A 21702-nucleotide genomic window follows, 5' to 3' on the forward strand; every position below is an offset into this window, starting at 1 on the left:
CCTACAAAAATTTATGAAATAAATAATATCACCTTTTTGATAAAAAGAAAACATGGTCAATTCTACTAACATTATGACTTATCTGTCAGAGGTGGATTTAGAGGTTTTTTAGGGGATAAGGGCCCCCCCTCTTTTGTGGAAAAAAACAATGGTTGATTATACAAAATGTATAGGGAAGCATGACTGGAGTGGGCCCCCTCTTATGAAAAATTCTAGATCTGCCACTGTCTGTTATTATGACTACTTTGTAGGGGGTAATAAAATGAATGTATGTCTTTAGTAGGAGGATGCAGCTGTCATAAAATTGAAAATAATCACCATTATAAAACTTTCCTGAAATGTCAGTGGCTGGGCAAAAAAATATATATGAACAGAATGATCATAGGCTATGACTAAAACAGAATGATCATAGGCTATGACTAAAACAGAATGATCATAGGCTATGACTAAAACAGAATGATCATAGGCTATGACTAAAACAGAATGATCATAGGCTATGACTAAAACAGAATGATCATAGACTATGACTAAAACAGAATGATCATAGGCTATGACTAAAACAGAATGATCATAGACTATGACTAAAACAGAATGATCATAGACTATGACTAAGTCCATCAAAAACTTAGACTGGTTGGTTGTTTGTGCTATGCACTACTTTCAGTATTTTTGAACTACATTATGGCGTCCTGTTTTTGCTGGAGGAAGCAAGAATTCACCTAGAGGACAATCCAAGTCAATTAAGATTTGAGTCCAACACACCTGCTGCAATCAAGGTTTGAATTCACAGCCTTAGTGTTGAAAGGCTTATCATTACTGTAGGTCAACAACTTAGACCAGAGCTCCAGATAAGCTGCGTATTAGCGTGATCACGCAATAAAATAATTAAAAATCCAATGCAATTGCCCATTGCAGAGTTCAAAAACCCAATTCATTCAAAGGAAAACCCAATTATATGCCAAAACCGTGAGTTCTTATATTAGCTATCGTTTGCGTTATTTATCTACTACATAGTCGTCGCATAAGTTTTGAGAAAATAAACAAGAATGTGTCCATAGTACACGGATGCCCCACTCCCACTATCATTTTCTATGTTCAGTGGACCGTGAAATTGGGGTCAAAACTTTAATATGGAATTAAAATTAGAAAGATCATATCATAGGGAACATGTGTACTAAGTTTCAAGTTGATGCAACTTTAACTTCATCAAAAACTACCTTGACTAAAAACTTTAACCTGAACTTTGCACTATCATTTTATATGTTCAGTGGACCATGAAATTGGGGTCAAAACTATAATTTGGCATTAAAATTAGAAAGATCATATCATGGGGAACATGTGTATCAGGGACTAAACTTAACTGTTTTTGTCTAGGGGCCAGCTGGGCCCCTAAGATATTTTTTTCAGGGGCCCAGTTGAAATTTTAGGAGCCCAACCAATCTTTATACAAAAAGATTAAATGAAAATAAAACTGAAAATAACTTTGTATATATACTTACTAACAGTGTTCCAGTTTGAATCTCAGGGCAGAAGGGTGCTAGTGCTCCTAAGTAAGGAGTTTTATAAATGAAACAGGTGAGATGGGAGAGGATTATATTACTTTTGATGCAACAATACAATGCATATATTGCAGAAGCTTAGAACTGTTACTTTTTTCTCCATAATTGTTAAAATAAAAAGCATTTTATAAGTGCCCCCATGTAAGGAGGATCATAAATACAAGAAGAAAAACAGGAAGTACAGTCTTGTTTATGTTCAAATACAAATTTCTTTGGTTCTTCTTTAAATGTATGTTCATGGTATGAAACAAAACAGTTTTTTTAATAAAGCTTATAATATTTAAATTATTGCCACCAGAAATGTATTATAAGATTTGACAATATTTATTTTAGGTTATTTCCTGCCAAAATTGTCCTTTCAATTTTTTTCAACTTCCTGTTGACCTGACAATATGGTTGGGTTTTTTTTAATAAATACTATCTCAATCCAAGCCATCCTCTAATAGTGTTGATCAAAATATATTTTGCAATAAGTTTAAATTGAAGATTGGATATCAAACTTAATATTGGGATATTTATTTACGAGACTTTGTGTTTCGTTTTTACATTAAGTATTTTTTGTAAATAGCGATTCAGGGACAAGTTACCGTCTAACACAGGCTTGTAATAACTCCGAGACAATTTCGTGATGCTTATTGAACAGTTTAGGAGAAAACACTATTCAATAATGAAATAATCGTAGAAAATTTAGCAGAGTTAAGAAAACATGCTGATTGAAGGAGGTATATGACATATCATCACTTCGGATTGAAAACATAGCTGTTCGACTGGGTTTAGGTTATTAGAAAGAACCTACTGGTTTTCGGAAATATTCTATATACTATATCGCTTTGAAAAGACAAAACATGTTTCCTTTTGAGAACAGTCTTCGTTAATATCGCGGGGAAAAGGGTACAAATGGGATTTACTTCAATTTTTTTAAAGTCGCCAGCTGGGCGATCAGGATGACTAAATATATTCGCCCAGCCGAAAATCTGGTCGCCATGGGCGACTGGGCGAGCGTTAAGTTTAGTCCCTGTGTATTAAGTTTCAAGTTGATTGGACTTCAGCTTCATCAAAAACTACCTCAACCAAAAACTTTAACCTGAAGCGGACGGACGAACGAACGGAGGCACAGACGGACGGACGAATGGAGGCACAGACCAGAAAACATAATGCCCCTCTACTATCGTAGGTGGGGCATAAAAACTGGCAGAACAGTTAAAACCGGACACATGTCCCAGTTTAGGGGGAGGGTTGGGATCCCACTAACATATTTAACCCCGCCACATTATTTATGTATGTGCCTGTCCCAAGTCAGGAGCCTGTTATTCAGTGGTTGTCGTTTGTTTATGTGTTACATATTTGTTTTTCGTTCATTTTTTTACATAAATAAGGCTGTTAGTTTTCTCGTTTGAATTGTTTTACATTGTCTTATCGGGGCCTATTATAGCTGACTATGCGGTATGGACTTTGCTCATTGTTGAAGGCCGTACGGTGACCTATAGATGTTAATGTCTGTGTCATTTTGGTCTTTTGTGGATAGTTGTCTCATTGGCAATCATACCACATCTTCTTTTTTATACATATTAAACGTACAATTGCCTGTCAGTGTATAAATCAAATAAAACAGCTATCACAATTACATATACAACGAAAGAAACATATTTAAGATGGATGAACATTTTGGTTTGATATAATGTGATTATAACATGCCTAATTATTCAATATTGTGTTGATGAAAAAAACCAATACATTAAGGAGCTTGGTGGTGAAAAACCCAATTTGATATTTGCTTGAGGGATGAATTGGAATTGATAATGCAATTAAAAAACCTTATCACTCAATTACATAAAATATGGTGGGAAAAAAAACCCAATTTGTGAATTCTTATCTGGAGCTCTGTTAGACCACTCTGCCACCAAGGCTTGTAATTACTGTAGTAAAACTTCTCAAACCAATCAGCTACTGAGGACCCTCAATTACATGAATATAAGTTAAATGTATTTGTTGTCTTACTTCAATCTGACATAATTTCTTTGCAAATACAGCATTTTGTTTTAATCATAGTACATACTTTCGCACTGTGTTATGCTAAAAGCTCCTTCTCTTCTAGAAAAGCTATATTCTGGACATTGTTTACATGATGTCTGGTATGGCAAGTCTTGGTATGTTCCTGTAGGACAAGGTGTACAACCAGTGTTGTCATCTTTTCTCATTGAACCAGGCATACACTTTCCTGTAAAATAATCCAGTATTAATATTATATTACAATTATGAATATCCTGTCCTTTTTGTTATGCAAACATTCCTATCATAAGACGTATCATTTTGAATGTTAAAAACAATTGTAATTAATCATACGTGATGTTAACTTACTCATAGTACATTCACGCAAAATATCCACCTCAGTTATGACAGCTGAGGGGGTGATCACCATCTTTGAAGGTTTCAAAGGTTAGCAGGTATGATCATGATCAACAAAAGTTTAAGAATAATTATTGTTATTATAGGGAATTCTAAATGCAAATATATGTTTCAGATTTCAGAATGTGAGTTCTAATTATTGTGATACTCAGTTAGTCCATTGCATTATTGGCAATATTACAAACCTTGCAATAATTTCTGAATTAACAGTAACTACTTACTCATAGTACATTGTGATATTGATGTAGATTTTGCCCCAAATGTTGTGTATTCATCAGGACAAGCTGTACATGGCATGAAGTAATTATCGTTATTATGTTTATAGAATCCAATTCCGCAGTCATAACATAAACCATCTGTATGTCTTTCTTGTCCAGGGGGACAGTAATCTGAAACATAAAATATATGAAAAAGAGACAGCAACAAACAAATATATAGAGAGTGAGAGAGTGTAACAAAAATATTCTGAGAGAGAGACATCATAACCCTGGTATAACTGATCTGGAAATTGTCAAAGCTATAAGGAGCTGAATTTTATTAATAGTAGAATTGAAATTTTGTCAAAAGCTTTTGTTTATCATGAAAACTTTTACTATACTAAAATAAAAACCCATACTTAAACACTGTTGTATAGCAGTTGATCCAGTCTGTTCTGTACTAAGTGGAGTACTGCATGGAAAGCATGTAGTCTCATTATGGTGGGGTTGATACGTTCCTAAGGGACATATTTCACATCTGGTACCCAATGTGTCAGACTTGTATCCAGGAGGACAATTAACTATAAACATAAGAGTAAATCCATGAGAACAACTGATAAATAAGTATAAATAAATAAATTCAATTTCAAATTGAACAGTTTACTAGAAACATATTGTATAATCAGTACCTTATTTGTAAAGTCATCACTTCATTAAATCATTTAATAATTACTGTGAAACATCATTTATCAAAATTTTAACCAAAGTTGTTTATGAAAATGAAAACAATAATTTTCTTTTTTTCACAAATACAGAATAGCTTTCACATCACTCTCAATTAATACTATGTGAAAATATCAAATAATAGTTTTTGATCCAGAAAAAAATCAAAAATCAAAATAACAAATAACTTACATACAGAGCAATCTTTCAATGACTTAGAGGCAATATTAACAGTTGATGTTTGATACGGACACTGTTTACATTTTCCATATATACTGTCAGTATTGTCTTTAAAGAATCCTTCTAAGCATGGCACACATGATGTTACAACAGCTTCGTAGCCAGAAGGACAAAAATCTAAAATATAGAAGGATTATTTGAATTTCTCACCAGAAACAGACATATTTGTAATACAAATGCCATTATTTCATAATTCATCTTAAATACCACACACCTATTGATGAAGTTTCAGAAAGGGTGTTAAAAAAGTCACTCTATCTCTCCATACCTGCAACTTTTGAAAGTGCCCATGGGGGTTTTAATGCGGGACAGCAATTTCAAAGGTTGCAATTCTTTGCAGCGTATTTTGGGCGTACTGTTTTGTGTTCTAGAAAAAGTATCATATTCGTATGATGAGCTAACAAGCCTTTTTATTAAGTTTATTTACATGATTTTAGTTATTATATCAGTAGAAAAGATGAACATGCAGCTATAAGACCAGGTTTTACTTTCTTGTGTAAGCATATTAAATGATTAAATGTTGACTTTTCCCAGGGAACAACACCCCAAATGAGGGTAACCCCTCAATGTAAGGACATTAAAAACCACTTTTAAGAACAAATTATTTATATTTTTTGAAGATCTGGTATATGGTCAAAACATGTCCAAGAATTTTGTTATGTTCCTGGACATTTATCTTCATTATTAAAAATAATAGGACCCATCATTTAGAAAAGTTGTTCCAAATATAATGAATTTTCCCACTTTTAAGTTGAAAAATCTAAAATTTTCTTTTTTCTTTTTTACAACAGTGACCATTTGTCTTGGGGACAGTTAGCTGGCATATAATACACCTCGTTTGTGTGGGGAGGGGTTTGTTTAGTCCTTGTGATAAATGAAGAATAGTACATTGTAATTTAAATGATTTGGAAAACAGGTTTAATACAAAAATAACATATACAAGTACACACCCGTGATATCGCGGGTCCGTGACTGAATTAAAGTATATAACTATGCCTAAGCCTTATTTTAGTAATTAGTATTGTCATCTGATAAAGTCATGTCGATTATAAGATACAAAGTTTTCTCTGCTTTCAAATCTTTCTGTTTGAACCCGTCGACCTGGAACTTATCAATTATTGGTAATATTAATTATTTGGAAAACAAAAAGTCCTGGCTATCCAGGAATGGAGTATGTTTTAATCAACAGTATTGTCCTATATTAGTTATCTTAGAAAGTCTTGCTGATTGCTGAATAAAACTACAATAGGGAACAATTTGACAATGATTGAATTTAGTAGTGTCACCCCTTTGATTATGACCCGTGTATATAGCAAAATCCTAAATACACCGTTTGGTGGTGCGCCTGTCAAATGCGGAACGTACAGATAAGGTAATAGCTAACAGGTGAATATACTATTGGTATCGGTATCGGATTCGACCCGGAACTTGTTAATTATTGGCAATATTAATTATGTGGAAAACAAAAGGGTCTGGAGTGGTGTAATTTTTAATCTACACCATTGTCCTATATTAGTTATATATAGAGTTGAATTCTTTGATTTGTCGTTATTACCCGATGACAGCTGACAAATTGGACCTCGTAATTTTAGTATTATAGATTGTAATGTTAATAAACTACTATTGCAATCATATTTTTCATGTAGATTTTAACAAAATCGTGTTTTAGAGGTTTTTTCATAATCACCATCGTGCAGTCGTGACAAAGGGTCAAAATAGTGTAGTACACGTCTAAATTGAAAGTTGGCAGGTATATTTCTCTGTATGTCATGTGCAGCTTAAAAATGTCTTTAAGCATGGTTAATTAATGTAAAATTGGTTTCTGGAACAAAGATTTTTGACAGCGAAACATTAGTTTTGGAAACATCTCACTTATTGTTACTAGTGAAGCATTCAAAGAAATAAGAATTTAAAGTTAAGTTCCCTCATAAACATTCTTTTTCATGTAATATAAAGTAAGTTTCTAAACCAATGTTAAATACTACTGCTTATAGTAGAAATGTAACTCACATTTGCAATCATTTTGGGATGTAGATGCTTGCTGGTCAGTCGTGTAGCTATCTCCCCCACATGATAAACATGACATCTGCCATTTCTGTGGCTGGTATGTGCCAATGGGACATTTCTCACATTTAGCAGTACCAACACGCTTGTATCCAGCTTCACAAGCCTCTGTATAAGATAAGACATCGTGAAGTACCAACAATTTTAGTTTATGGATGAAAGAGCATTTGGATCTAGCTTTACAGAAAAAAAGGCGGACACCACATCTGCAAATTTTTTTGTAGTAGGTCATAATAAAAATTTTGAAATGTATTTTTACATCTTCTTTTCATTTGTGTTTGGAAATAAATAAAAGCTATTGGTCTTTTGAAATTCAATGACATTTTTTTTTTTATCTCAGAGCCTGAAATGGAACTTACTTATGTTACAATCTTTCTGTAGTGAAGCTCCTGTAGTTAAGGTTGTGGTCCCTGGTGGACAAGCAATACACTTAGCTCCCACGTTTTTGTAAGTTCCCTCAGGACAGTCCACACAGCTACCACTGGCAGATAATTGTTTACCAGGGAGACATACATCTTAAATAAAATGCAAATATCATTGCAACTTTATACAAGTATGAGTACTAGATTGTTTGCATATTTTATCATAACCATATTGAGAAGGTATAGGTTAAACAATCATAAATTATCTAGGTCAAAAGTGTCCCAGTATTATCTTAACTAATATTATATCAATGAATATTGTAAGTCTTTCTCTACCTGTATCACCTACAGCAGCAGTGCACATGCTAAAACGATTCACAAGCTTTAAGATCATGATTGATTTTTGGTTAAGATCTTATAAGATTTAAGGTTTTACAAAAATATCACATAAACTCATTTTAATCAATGATTCTTGTAAATGATTATCTCTATAGAACCTTACTAACCCTAGCAAAAACTGGTTGAAACTGTCTTTATCCTGGTCATTTCTAACCCACACGATTGACACGACTTCCCCTTACTGTGTTTCAGAATTAAAGCACACTGTTTACAGGACTATACCACTGTATCTCATTATCATCTTCCTTACCATAACAAGAGCTGGCTGTATTTGTTTCTCTTGTGTTTTTTCCCATCACATTTCAATCAAAGGACTAGATCATATTATAATCATATCTTCCTTACCTTAACATAAGCTGACTGATGTTGTATTTTTTCTCGTGTGTTTTTTCCTAGCCCACACCATTCACAGGACTAGCTCATCCTATCATGATATCTTACTTACCGTAACAAAAGCTGACTGACGTTGTATTTGTTTCTTGTGTGGTTTTTCCTAACCTACACCAGATATCTTACTTACCGTAACAAAAGCTGACTGATCTTGTATTTGTTTCTTGTGTGTTTTTTCCTAACCTACACCAGATATCTTACTTACCATAACATAAGCTGACTGATGTTGTATTTGTTTCTCGTGTGGTTTTTCCTAGCCCACACCATTCACAGTAAAACTGTCCTTCCTTCTCTTGGTAGTATCCTAAACCACAGTCTTCACACTTGGAATCATCTTTATCATATTTCTGACCAGCTGGACATACAGCTGAAATTATAATGTATGTTTCTTCTTTCTTATCAAGAGTATTATTTCAGTTCAGACAATACTGTAAATTCATTTATTTTTCGTGGGTATAAATTTTCATGGATTGTTGAAAACTTGCATATTCTTGGATATTTGATTTTGGGGTTTTTCCAATCTCTGTATACAAAGTCTATAGGAAATATGCCATTCGTTGAACATTTAAATGTGTGGTTTACCTGTAATGAAAATTGGAATCCAACGAATAATAATGAATCTACACTAGGTTAATTATGATCTATCACTAGTGTTGGAAATTAACCTGAAAATCATAATGGAATCATCAGAATAATTAATCACCATGTTTCTATTCTATTTTGATTATAATCAGTTTATATTAAAATATTTGATGTTTAGAATATTATATCAATATTTCCTTACCATATCTTATATCAGGTTCTAGTTAGTAAACTTACAGTAACATAATGAAGGGTTGTTTAATCCTTCCGTCTCAGTAGTTGATCCAGCAGGACACTCTTGACACTGGGTTTGTCCATCACTGGTGGTGAACGTTCCTATAGGACAACTCTCACAGATCTTTGTCGTAGTATTTAAAAAGGTTCCTGGTCCACACTTAACTAAAAAAATATATATCATTATACATTTCTACATTTCAATAGAACTCTCTGTATGTCTCACAAGATAATGATTCTACAAAGTGAACAGTAATATCTGTGAAAGTCAAGAAAAAACAAGAATGTGTCCAAAGTACACGGATGCCCCACTCGCACTATCCTTTTCCATGTTCCATGGACCGTGAAATTGGGTAATTATCTAATTTGGCATTAAAATTAGAAAGATCATATCATAAGCAACAAGTGTACTAAGTTTCAAGTTGATTGGACTTCAGCTTCATCAAAAACTACCTTGACCAAAAACTTTAACCTGGACGGACGAATGGAGCCACAGACCAGAAAACATAATGCCCCTCTACTATCGTAGGTGGGGCATAAAAACAGGCATTATCTTTGCTACCTTCTACCAAAGGAATGACATAAACTGTTACTGGTTTGTTACATTTGAAAAATAAACAAGGTGTAACAAGAATGTGTTCAAAGTACATGGATGCCCCACTTGCACTATCGTTTTCCATGTTCAATGGACCGTGAAATTGGGTAAAAAATCTAATTTGGCATTAAAATTAGAAAGATTATATCATAGGGAACATGTGTACTAAGTTTCAAGTTGATTGGACTTCAGCTTCATCAAAAACTACCTTGACCAAAAACTTTAACCTGAAGCGGGACAGACAGACGAACAGAAGGATGCAGACCAGAAAACATAATGCCCTCTACTATCGTAGGTGGGGCATAAGAACAGACGAACGAACAGACCAGAAAACATAATGCCCCTCTACTATCATAGGTGGGGCATAAAAATAAACAAGAAGTAATTTGTTACTTGAAGAAATGACAGGGCACATCACATTTAAAAAAAAAATGGTATCATCTTTAACAATATCTACAACCATGATCTAAAAAAAAACAGTATTCATTCAGATATAAATCACTTCATTTTTTTTTATTTAGTTTATAGGTCCTTTCTCAATAACAAGACCTTTTATTTCTAAACATAAACCGATGTATGACAAGCATGTAAACTTTTATATCATTAGCACCACTGGGTCGATGTCACTGCTGGTGGACGTTTCGTCCCCGAGGGTATCACCAGCCCCAGTAGTCAACACTTCGGTGTTGACATGAATATCAATAATGTGGTCATTTTTATAAATTTGCTGTTTACAAAACTTTGAATTTTTCGAAAAACTAAGGATTTTCTTATCCCATGCTTAGATTACTTTAGCCATATTTGACACAACTTTTTGGAATTTTGGATCCTCAATGCTCTTCAACTTTGTATTTGTTTGGCTTTATAAATATTTTGATTAGAGCATCACTGATGAGTCTTAGGTAGACGAAACACGCATCTGGTGTACTGAATTATAATCCTAGTACCTTTGATAACTATTATAACTTCTAGATTTTCCATTGAACTTAATTTGCTTTAATACAGTTCTTTCCAATACTTAACACAATGTACATCAACGGCTTTTCAGTAATTTTTTTCTTAGATGTTAATCATGAGTGTCATTTCATTTCTTGTGTTATTTTATTTCTTATCACAATCCATTGATGACAGCATATTTTTTTTCACAAATTTCAATAGAGGTTACACTAAGTGGATTTAAAACAAGAGTTAACTCCCCTATTTATCACAATATTCTTCAATGCCAGTATCAGTATTTGCTGCAATGATCAAACTCTTAATAATATAAGTCAAAACATAGTGGATGTGACACAACTGTAATCTGCTCTCTTTACCACAACACTTCATCAATGGCTGTACAAATGTACCAAGTTTAATCAGATTTTAGGAGATGAAACATAAAGTTGATGTTAAACTAAAAGCATAGTTATCTCCCCTACTTACCACAATATCCATCAATGACAGTTTCAGTATCACCACATACATCAGTAGAAGTCAATATAAAGCCACTAGTGTCTAATTCTCCGCCTGGTATTTGACTCTGTTATAAGAACAAGGTGACAATTTTTTTAATGTCAATCATTGGAAATAAGATATGTGAAAAATAGGAACCACATATTCTTGGTTTTATTTTTGTTGTAGAAATAATTCTGTGCATGTTAATTTCAATAGATGATTACAAATATCTAACATGTTTGAATCCCCAAATATAAGAACAATGTGTCCATGGGACACAGATCTACTTCCAAATATATGAGAATTATAGAAATTTTTCGAATTTATAAAGGGACATAACTCCAGAATGGTGAGAGCAATGCCACCCAAATTCAAGCTTCATCTGTGTTTGGTGGTAATAAGCATTGTGTATAAGTTTTATAACTTTTATTTTCAGCAAAGTCAACTTAGGGTGTGGAAACAACTATTTTAGAAATTTGTCTATTCATAACTAGTGTTATGAATAGACAAATTTCTTACGAGTTTACTTACAGAAAAATCAAAATAATTGGAATCTAAAACTTCTCGTCTTATAACGTCCTCAGCTGACAGAACTTCTTGATTAATGGTCAAATCTTTCAAATTTTTCCTTTAATACACAAAATTAATAATAAGTCAGGAAATGAATCACTCTAAACCATTTCTATCTGAAATTTTGAAATTATATGTTGGCCATTTTTGTGATTTTCGTATTTTCATATAAAATCATTATATAAAAATGCAGATATGATTCAGTAATTGATACTGTATTATCGTGATGTTGAAAATAAAGAGATCAAACTATAAACATTATCTTTACTATTGCCCTCCTGAAACATTTCCAAAGTAAAGATATAATTGTTAAACTCAATGTGAATCAATGAACCTTAACAATGAGGTCATAAAAGAGTGCCTTTATTTTATTTATATTAGTGGAATAATATAGTGCTGTGCACATCTAATGTACTGTAAATTCAGAAATTATTGCATGCATTTATTATTGCCATTTTGTCCTTTTAGACTTAAATGCAATTTTAACTTTTGCAATTTTGGGAAAAATCCTGTTTAATTCATATAAAATATTTCCAAATGCAAGTTTACGTTATTGCGTTTACAAGTCAGTCGCATTTATCGCAATAATAAAAACCAGGGAATAATTTCTGAATTTACAGTAGTTCACAGCAATTTGGCTAGTTGTCCATCAAAAGTAGTAATAAGAAATGGAGAAAAACAATAAGTATAAGAGAGAAATAATAACTTGACTTACAGAGACTTAGGAATGGTAATCTGAACGTTGGTTATACTGACGGCTCTTTTTCGTCTATCAGAAAGAGTACCACAGTCAACAACCACAGTGATATCAGAACAATCTGCCTCGGTACATAGTTTGGAGTCCCAGTAGGCGTTAATCTTTTGAACTGACATCTTGACCTCCACTTCCAGAGCTTCTTTTACACCAGGACAGTTTGCTGTTGTTATGTTAGGATAGGATAAAACTATATCAAGCCTCTTTTTGGGAAATCCATTTATTGCTGAAAATATAAAAGCATAGATATAAAAATTGTGATTAACAAATTTATTTGTAAAAATCATCCACCCTTTAAATCCATCTCTGTTAAAAAGACATTATCAATTTTAAATTCTGTTCACACCGAGGATGTTTCAAGACAGAATAAGGTAAATTAAACCCATTTGTTTGACCATTTTTAAAATAAAAAAGATGGAAAATGAATAACAGATAAAAGAAACTAAGGGGTGCTAGCATAAATGTAAATACTTCATGCATGTCATACAGGTTTATTGAGGTAAAACTGGCCACCCAAAAAATAAAGAATGTAGCAAGAAAATATTGTTCTAAAAACTTACGTCCACATGGTGGATAAGTCAATGTATGAGATGGCTTTGCTGGATTCCAACTCCCTGATGGTCCACATGTATACAGCATTGGGTGATAACGAGAGATTCTTTCTGTCTTGGAGTTTGTACATCTGATTGTACACCCTTCATTTGATCCATGTTTATCACACAGCTGTACACCTCCCCAAGGATCAGGTACCTTATTACATACTTCAGCTGTAATAAAAACATTCCTTAAAAAAAGTACCTGATCTCACATTTTAAGTAAAGGAGATAACTGGCATGTAAAATGGATATATCTGATAAACTTACGTAATGTAAAATACTCTTATTCTTTAAACATGTCCATCTTAAACATCATATGGTTGATTGTGATTATTCATGAAAAATCAAGTTTATGACTTTGACAGGCACCAAGTTATACTAGCAATATATCATATGACTTAAATTAGAGCTTTAGCTATTGAAATAAAGAAGTTCCTTAGTGTTACAGAAAAAAAATGAACTATGGGAAATACATATAATCATATACTAGTTGAGAAACTTTCAAACTTTTATGTATGACTTGTACTTAAATTTCTGTGTAAAACTTACATTGAACATAAATGTTGAAACTACAGAACTGTGAATTAGACTCATCATCGATAGCTTCATATATCATTTTGTATTTACCCCAAAGGAATGTATCTCCTGAAGAAAAAAAAATCATAACAATTAATGTCAAAATGGACTAAGAGGTAGCAAAGTTGTCTTCAAACAATTTTCATAATTTGAAGATTTCTTTTAAGCTGCATTTTATAATTAGGTCTTTCCACTTTTCTGTGGAAAGACCTATTGTATTTCTTCTGATTATTATTGGGTTTTTTTTCTGCCAAGTTTTGAAATTTTTGTTTCGCAATATATCGTTTAGGTATTTCTTACATGGTATCGTACAGTTTATACGCTTTTAAATTTCACCCTGCTAAGACGAACAATTATCTTTGTAAAAGTTATCTCCCTATTCACTGTTTATCAAATGTGTGCATCTTCTTCGTAACAAAAAATATTGTCAAAAAAAATTTCTTACTTGTTTGTTACATCCTCCGGAATTTTTGGCTAATTTGTAACGAAGTGATTTGATGAAATTTTATAGGAGTTATCTACCTTTACACAATAAATTTGTCGGGATGTTTTTTTTAACTCATAAACCTTTATCCGTATAATCCTAGAACCTTTTTATTTGAGGTCCCTAGGTCTTAACTTAGAAAATGAGACCAAGGTCAAAGGTCAAGATCAAATTCTGAATGTGGACTTTTGCTTATTTTTGCATTTTCTCAAACACTTTTAAAGATATATATAAAAGAACAAGTGCAAAATGTTTGCTTTATTGTAATGAATATACGTTAAATTTGGTCTAAACAATCCAAGGTCCAGGTATCTTATAGGAGTTAGTGCCCCTGAAATGTCTAATTATAAGGTTAATTGGTTATTTCTTCAACTAGGTTCATTATAAAGCCATATGATCTTTTACAAAGGTTGGATGACATATGACCTTGAAAAATGACAACCGGAAGTGACCTTGAAAAAACAGAAGTAGCCATTTTTGCACTTTTTTCATGAAAAAGTACTTGGAATCCATATATTTTGTAATTTCAAAAACTTTCAAGTATCATTTAAGACTAAAATTGACTTTTGATAAACCGGAAGTTGCCAATTTTTTTCTGTTTTACAGGCAAAAGTATATAGAAACTATTTATTTTTGGAATCAGTGTGAAAGAAGCTATCATATAAGACCGAAAGTGACATTCACTTCACCGGAAGTAGCTAATTATCTCCCTTATTTCACTCAAAAGAAAATACGAGCCATTGATTCATCCCCATCAGTATAATGAAACTATCTTCTTTCTAAATTTCTTTGATGTGGAAAGACCTTCAATTGTTCTCTGAACAATTGGTTTTTAATTATACTGGTGTTTTTTTTTTTTTTTTTTTTTCAATGAAAATCAGTTCATTTATTTATACCTCTAGGAAACAAGCACTTTTAAAGGGTTAAGCAAGTTTTGAAAACTCTTCTTTTTTTTCTGCCTTGAATACTTTACAGGTTTGTTTTGTCACTATTATACATTTTAGTGTCCCCCTGTACTATTTAAGATAATACAGTATGAATTCTTCTTGGAAGTGCAGCTTTAAAACAATATAGTTCAACCATTTTTAATGAAAGTTTTACAAAAGTAAACAGGTTTTTTTTTTCTCTCTCTATTTTTAGTACAATTAATTACCTAAAATACAAATTTTAAAAAGGGACACATACAAATCTCATTGAAATAAGCTTTAAATTTACTCTAAGATACTCTCCACCTACGAGTAATGTAGCGTTTTACATTGGATTTTAATAAGTGTAAGAATTATATTTATTCTTATTCTTATTTTGAATATTTGGTATAAAATTCATTTATATAAGCACTAATAGTGTATACATTGTCACTTAGCTGCCACTATTTAATCTATAGGTAAGCTTTTTGTAAAAGCTATTTTTCTATGTAATCATTGACGTTTACAGCGCAAAATATATTTGCCGTATTTGCCGTCCCTCTTTATGATGTAATGTTTTCCTAAGACGATGTTATTTCAATTTGTTTATGCCAGTTTATCATTTGGATTTCATTTGGACACACAAGATGATTTTTATAAGAGAGCATAATCGGTAAGCATATATTTAATCCCACTTTATCATTCATTTCTTTAGCAAGAATTGTAATAATGTTCTGTAAATGAAATATATTGATTTAATCATTTGTGCAAACTTTGTACTTTTATCAGAAAACATGTTTCTTTATATTTTATTATGATTGAGAAGAAACTCATGCACTGTATATAATTTTTATGAATAACAGAATTCAGTTTCACTGTTATTTATGATTTATGTAATTGCAGAGAATTGTATCGTATCCAAGTTATTAAAGAACTGATCTGATACGCATACTTGACTTTGTTTTTGATTTACTGTGTGGTCCAAACAATAAGATTGGGATACTTACCAGATCTATACCTTCTGTTAATAGTACTAGCTCCTTTTATGGTTGGCTCAGTCCAAGAAACTGTTATTAATCTCTCTTTGCTATATATATGTAAATCTGATGGACAGTTGACAATTGATGGTGGTGTCTTGTTAATGACTATAATAAAATTGAGAATGGAAATCATGAATGTGTCAAAGAGACAACATCTCCACCTACAAAGAGCAAAAAACAGCCAAATGCCACCAATTGGTCGCCAACACAGCAAGAAAATCTTGCACCAAGTATGAATAAGTATTTATAATTCTGTTGTGATCATTGATTTTTTATACTGTCTTCTGCTCTTGGTAAAGCTCAGTCATTTACTAAAAACTACATCATGTCCAATATCATAGAATTGTGGTTTCTTTTAAGCCTATTTATATTTTTTCCCCTCATTTTGAAGTACATTATTGACCAAAATAATGGCTCCACAAATCTATTCCATTCCAATGTCGACTAAATTCTCTTATCATCAGAATTTGGAAACAAGTAAATAGCTTAATAAGTGGCAGATCCAGATATTTTCATAAAGGGGGCCCAGTGACTGACTAAGAGGAGGCCGCTCCAGTTAAGCACCCTATATTATGAACCAGTTTTCCCACAAAAGCGGGACAATCCTTCTTAATCTGCCTCTGTAAATTAAAAAAATCCTACCTTGTGTGATACAGCTTTTTCCCAAAACACAACCTTCCCTTGATGCATGTGATGGGTAAACAGGTCGTACACCTTTGTGTAAGATAAACTCATTCCATCTAAGTATAGCTCCTATAAAAACCACTTGAGGTTTGGAATGGATCACAGCTATTTCTGTTTCAAAGTCTAAAGCTCTGTTGTAAATATTTAACTGACTAATATATCCTTTGAAGCCTTCGTTAGTTGATTGTTTTGTGTTTGGTCCTAAGTTGTCACCAATAACTATCCAAATACTGAAATATATTAAATTAAAACAATGAACTATACATTAGTTATATTTGAGAATGGAGTTGGAGAGGCCCTGATCACGAAATACTGGGCTTAAAAGCATGAAATCCTGAGGTCACGAATTTAAAGAAATTTAAATCCTGAAATTCGAAAAAAGAATTACGGATCCCGAAAGGATCAATCCTAGAAATCCTGTGCTTTAAAACACCCGATACACGAGACCCCATAAAGGTTCATCACCCTCATATATGTACGATATAAAAATAAGGAGGTGTGGTCTATTGTGGATATATAATTATTCATGGGATACTCATTTTTAAATAGATTTCGGGTGTACAGGTGAACCAATAACTTAAATGTTCAACGAAGTACAAATTTTCTACAGGATTGTATGCAGACTAATTGGTAGGACCATAAAATTAAATAGTCACAAAAAATACACTTTTTCTTCATTCACAAAAATTGGTACACACAAAATTAATTGATTCCACAGAAATTGCCAATTAGACAACTATCCACAAGAGACCAAAAAACATTATAACTCTCTAAACACACTTCAGGTTACAACTGTGTAGGTTGGCAGGTATGCGGGGTATGAAATATTGTGTACTATAAATTGAGAAATGATTGTGAGATTAATATTAATGCTTATAATGCCACTGGTTGAGTATGGCAATAATAAGGACAGTATTTTAATATCTGAAACATGTATGTTCGGTGTGAGCCAAGGCTCCGTGTTGAAGGCCGTACTTTAACCTATAATGGTTTACTTTTTAAATTGTTATTTGTATGGAGAGTTGTCTCATTGGCACTCACACCACATCTTCCTATATCTATATCTGTAAAATCAAGTTACTTGTTGTTTCAGGCATAAAATGGATGGAAGGACAAAGTTATGACTTTATAATATGAATTTTTCTGGGTAGCATTATAACAACCTAGACAATTATCAGACTTACTTATGGTTAAAGTTATTCTTAAAATTGATTGCAGTATTTGTTCCTTGACTTATACTATTAATGATATATTTTCCACCAGATTTTTCATCCCATGTAAACACCACATTGTGCCACTCTCCATTATCGATTGTAAAGTAGTTCTGTGCGATTGTCTTCTTTCCATTGTGATCAGTTATATCTACACCCATGTTATGAAACATTATCATTTCTTCTCGATTCTCTAAACTATTCAAAGCACTGCAAAAATAATTGTCAAATTATGGCGTATCTGTTTACTCTTATAAACTTTATCATTGGTTAGCATTGTGTTACTTATTGCAGGGTCTGACACCAGATCTCACTTCTTGTTTTTTTTCAGATCCCTGTATCTCCCTTATCATTGTAATGATAACACTTGTTATTTCACTTGTCCATCCATACGTTGTTATGTTTTCATGCTTAATAATTTGACCATCACGTGTCACCCTCATAAAAACTTAACCAATTCCGCAGAACACTTAGACCCCAATGAGACCCATCTAATCAAATGGTTAAGGTTTCCTGATGCTAACATATGGCACAATGAGACCCATCTTATCAAATGGTTAAGGTTTCCTAATGCTAGCGATATGGCACAATATAGACAATAATATATGACAAAAACCGTAGCAAATTAACCCCATTGATACATCAAATTTTAACCATGGACAGACAGAAAAAGCTAGAGGTGTTCCAAAAAGTTTTTTTTGAAACAAGCAACAAATATAACATCTAAACATCCAATCTGAATCATACTTACCTAACACTATACAGGGTAAAGTATATCTGTTTGAAACCATTGACCTGGAATTTAACCCACATACTGATAGTTATGCCACTGCCAGTCAGCTCTATGGGGTAAGGCAAGGCAGCATACCCATCACGGGCAGGTAAATAGAACAACAAATCATAGTTTGTGTCTAATTCTACAAAAACATACAAATTTCATATAAAAAAAATTGCTCATATTTATTTGAGGAAGTGAATGTCAATTGTGTGATTTTATTCTTGAAACCATTTATTTCATTTCAGAACTCACGTTTGAAATTTGTCATCAATATCAAAAATTAATTTCTTAAGCAATTACACAATCATGAAACACGTGCATCTATGTAAATCAGCAATGATATCATAGTCAAACAAACTTGACCTTTGGGCAAAAACTTTTAAAAAGTGTCAAATAATATTATCAAAATTAGGCTCTTTGGAACCATTAAATATTAGTTTAAGTGTTTAACTTAGTATTTGTATGTATATTTTTACAGAGTAGGAGAGTGTTTTTGGTGTTGTCTAAGACTAAATCAGCAGAATTGGGTATAAAAACAGTATAATATACATATAAAGACATCCACAGACAAGGTTCAATACATGGGAGAGAGCACTGCAGCACATAAACATGTACTTCTTCATTGAGACAAACAAACTGTTCAGTATTTTTTAAAGTATGCAAGGACTATTACTGGCATCGCATCAATAAAAATATAAAAAACAGAAAATCACATACATATATATTGAATAATCTTCTACAGTACTACATTATTCACTATCAAAATTAAAGAACCTTAGTGAGCACGCTCACATACCCCACGTCCCCACATTGTCATTGGAGAAATTAAATAAGTATAAGCCTGTCAATATACACATCTACATAGTATGTCCTTATTATCTACAAAATTTCATGAAATTCTGTTGTGTGTCTTCAGAGGAGTTGAGATGACAAACTGTTGCAGAAGTACATTGAAGTAAATAAGTTCAAAGGGGCATAACTCCTAGAAAAAAAATTGAATCGTAATTTCCTGTTGATATGCACATCTACGTAGTATGTCCTTATTATCTGAAAAGGTTTCGTGAAATTCTGTTGTGTGGTTTGAGAGGAGTTGCGATGACAAACTGTTGCAGTAGTACATTAAAGTAAATAAGTTCAAAGGGCGTAACTCCTAGAAAAAAAATTGAATCGCAATTTCCTGTCGATATGCACAACTACATAGTATGTCCTTATTATCTGAAAAGGTTTCGTGAAATTCTGTTGTGTGGTTTGAGAGGAGTTGCGATGACAAACTGTTGCAGTAGTACATTAAAGTAAATAAGTTCAAAGGGGCGTAACTCCTAGAAAAAAATTGAATCTCAATTTCCCGTCGATATGCACAACTACATAGTATGTCCTTATTATCTGAAAAGGTTTTGTGAAATTCTGTTGTGTGGTTTGAGAGGAGTTGCGATGACAAACTGTTGCAGTAGTACATTAAAGTAAATAAGTTCAAAGGGGCGTAACTCCTAGAAAAAAAATTGAATCTCAATTTCCCGTCGATATGCACAACTACATAGTATGTCCTTATTATCTGAAAAGGTTTCGTGAAATTCTGTTGTGTGGTTTGAGAGGAGTTGCGATGACAAACTGTTGCAGTAGTACATTAAAGTAAATAAGTTCAAAGGGGCGTAACTCCTAGAAAAAAAATTGAATCTCAATTTCCCGTCGATATGCACAACTACATAGTATGTCCTTATTATCTGAAAAGGTTTCGTGAAATTCTGTTGTGTGGTTTGAGAGGAGTTGCGATGACAAACTGTTGGAGTAGTACATTAAAGTAAATAAGTTCAAAGGGCGTAACTCCTAGAAAAAAAATTGAATCGCAATTTCCCGTCGATATGCACAACTACATAGTATGTCCTTATTATCTGAAAAGGTTTCGTGAAATTCTGTTGTGTGGTTTGAGAGGAGTTGCGATGACAAACTGTTGGAGTAGTACATTAAAGTAAATAAGTTCAAAGGGCGTAACTCCTAGAAAAAAAATTGAATCGCAATTTCCCGTCGATATGCACAACTACATAGTATGTCCTTATTATCTGAAAAGGTTTCGTGAAATTCTGTTGTGTGGTTTGAGAGGAGTTGCGATGACAAGAAACAGGACTGACGGACTGACGGACGGACGGACGGACGGACGGACGGACGGACGGACGGGTCAAAAACATTATACCCTCCGCAACTTCGTTGCGTGGGGTATAATAAAGACAATAGCAAAAAAGTTCACTTACATCACATCTACACAATGACTAACCTCTTGTACAGTATTCACCAGTTAAACCAAGATTACATCTACAGTAATAATCATTCACCATGTCTCTACATACAGAAGTCACCGGACATTTAGCTGCTTTACAGTTATCCATGTTAGTCTCACATTTATCTCCAGAAAAACCTGAAATCATTTACCTAAACATGTTAGTACAAACACCAATGTTGGGATCAGCGGTAACTAGGTTAATCTGAAACCAATATCTAAACATGTCAGTAGTACAATTATTGACTAGGTTTGAGATCAATGGCTGTTTTTTTTAGCCCAAACACTAAAAGAGGGACGAAAGATACCAAAAGAACAGTCAAACTCATAGATCCTAACTAAACTGACAACACCATGGCTAAAAATAACAAGACAAACAGACAAATAATAGTACAGAAGACACAAATTAACATAGAAAACTAAAGACTAAGCAACACGAACACCACCAAAAACTGGGGATGATCTCAGGTCCTCTGGGAGTGGAGGCAGATCCTGCTCCACATGTGGTAGCCCGCGTGTTGCTTATGTTATTACAAATCTGGTAAATAGTCTAATTCGGTAGGTCATATTAAGTGAAAAGGGAAGAGTATTGTAGTTGTGACATAAGGACATATCCAATATCATCTGTGAAACGGTTATTACACTAA

At 33.0% G+C, this 21702-nt stretch overlaps 1 protein-coding gene across 1 annotated transcript in view; it reads right to left on the reverse strand.

Annotated features, from left to right (window-relative positions):
• Positions 1-4525: 4525 nt before the first annotated feature.
• LOC143046827 (uncharacterized) overlaps positions 4526-21702 on the reverse strand; it is an 80215-nt gene continuing 63038 nt past the window's right edge. Inside the window, exons 46-61 of the mRNA XM_076219888.1 lie at positions 21053-21193; positions 18757-18922; positions 17979-18215; positions 16753-17024; positions 16078-16215; positions 13655-13750; positions 13070-13276; positions 12471-12735; positions 11717-11813; positions 11174-11270; positions 9160-9321; positions 8546-8707; positions 7549-7704; positions 7136-7297; positions 5078-5242; positions 4526-4743 (exon numbers count right to left, since the gene is read on the reverse strand). Coding sequence (XP_076076003.1) covers positions 4526-4743; positions 5078-5242; positions 7136-7297; positions 7549-7704; positions 8546-8707; positions 9160-9321; positions 11174-11270; positions 11717-11813; positions 12471-12735; positions 13070-13276; positions 13655-13750; positions 16078-16215; positions 16753-17024; positions 17979-18215; positions 18757-18922; positions 21053-21193 — 2741 coding nt within the window. The remainder of the gene's footprint in view (positions 4744-5077; positions 5243-7135; positions 7298-7548; positions 7705-8545; positions 8708-9159; positions 9322-11173; positions 11271-11716; positions 11814-12470; positions 12736-13069; positions 13277-13654; positions 13751-16077; positions 16216-16752; positions 17025-17978; positions 18216-18756; positions 18923-21052; positions 21194-21702) is intronic.

The sequence above is a fragment of the Mytilus galloprovincialis genome, chromosome 9, assembly GCF_965363235.1.
Source record: "Mytilus galloprovincialis chromosome 9, xbMytGall1.hap1.1, whole genome shotgun sequence".
Lineage (NCBI taxonomy): Eukaryota > Metazoa > Mollusca > Bivalvia > Mytilida > Mytilidae > Mytilus > Mytilus galloprovincialis.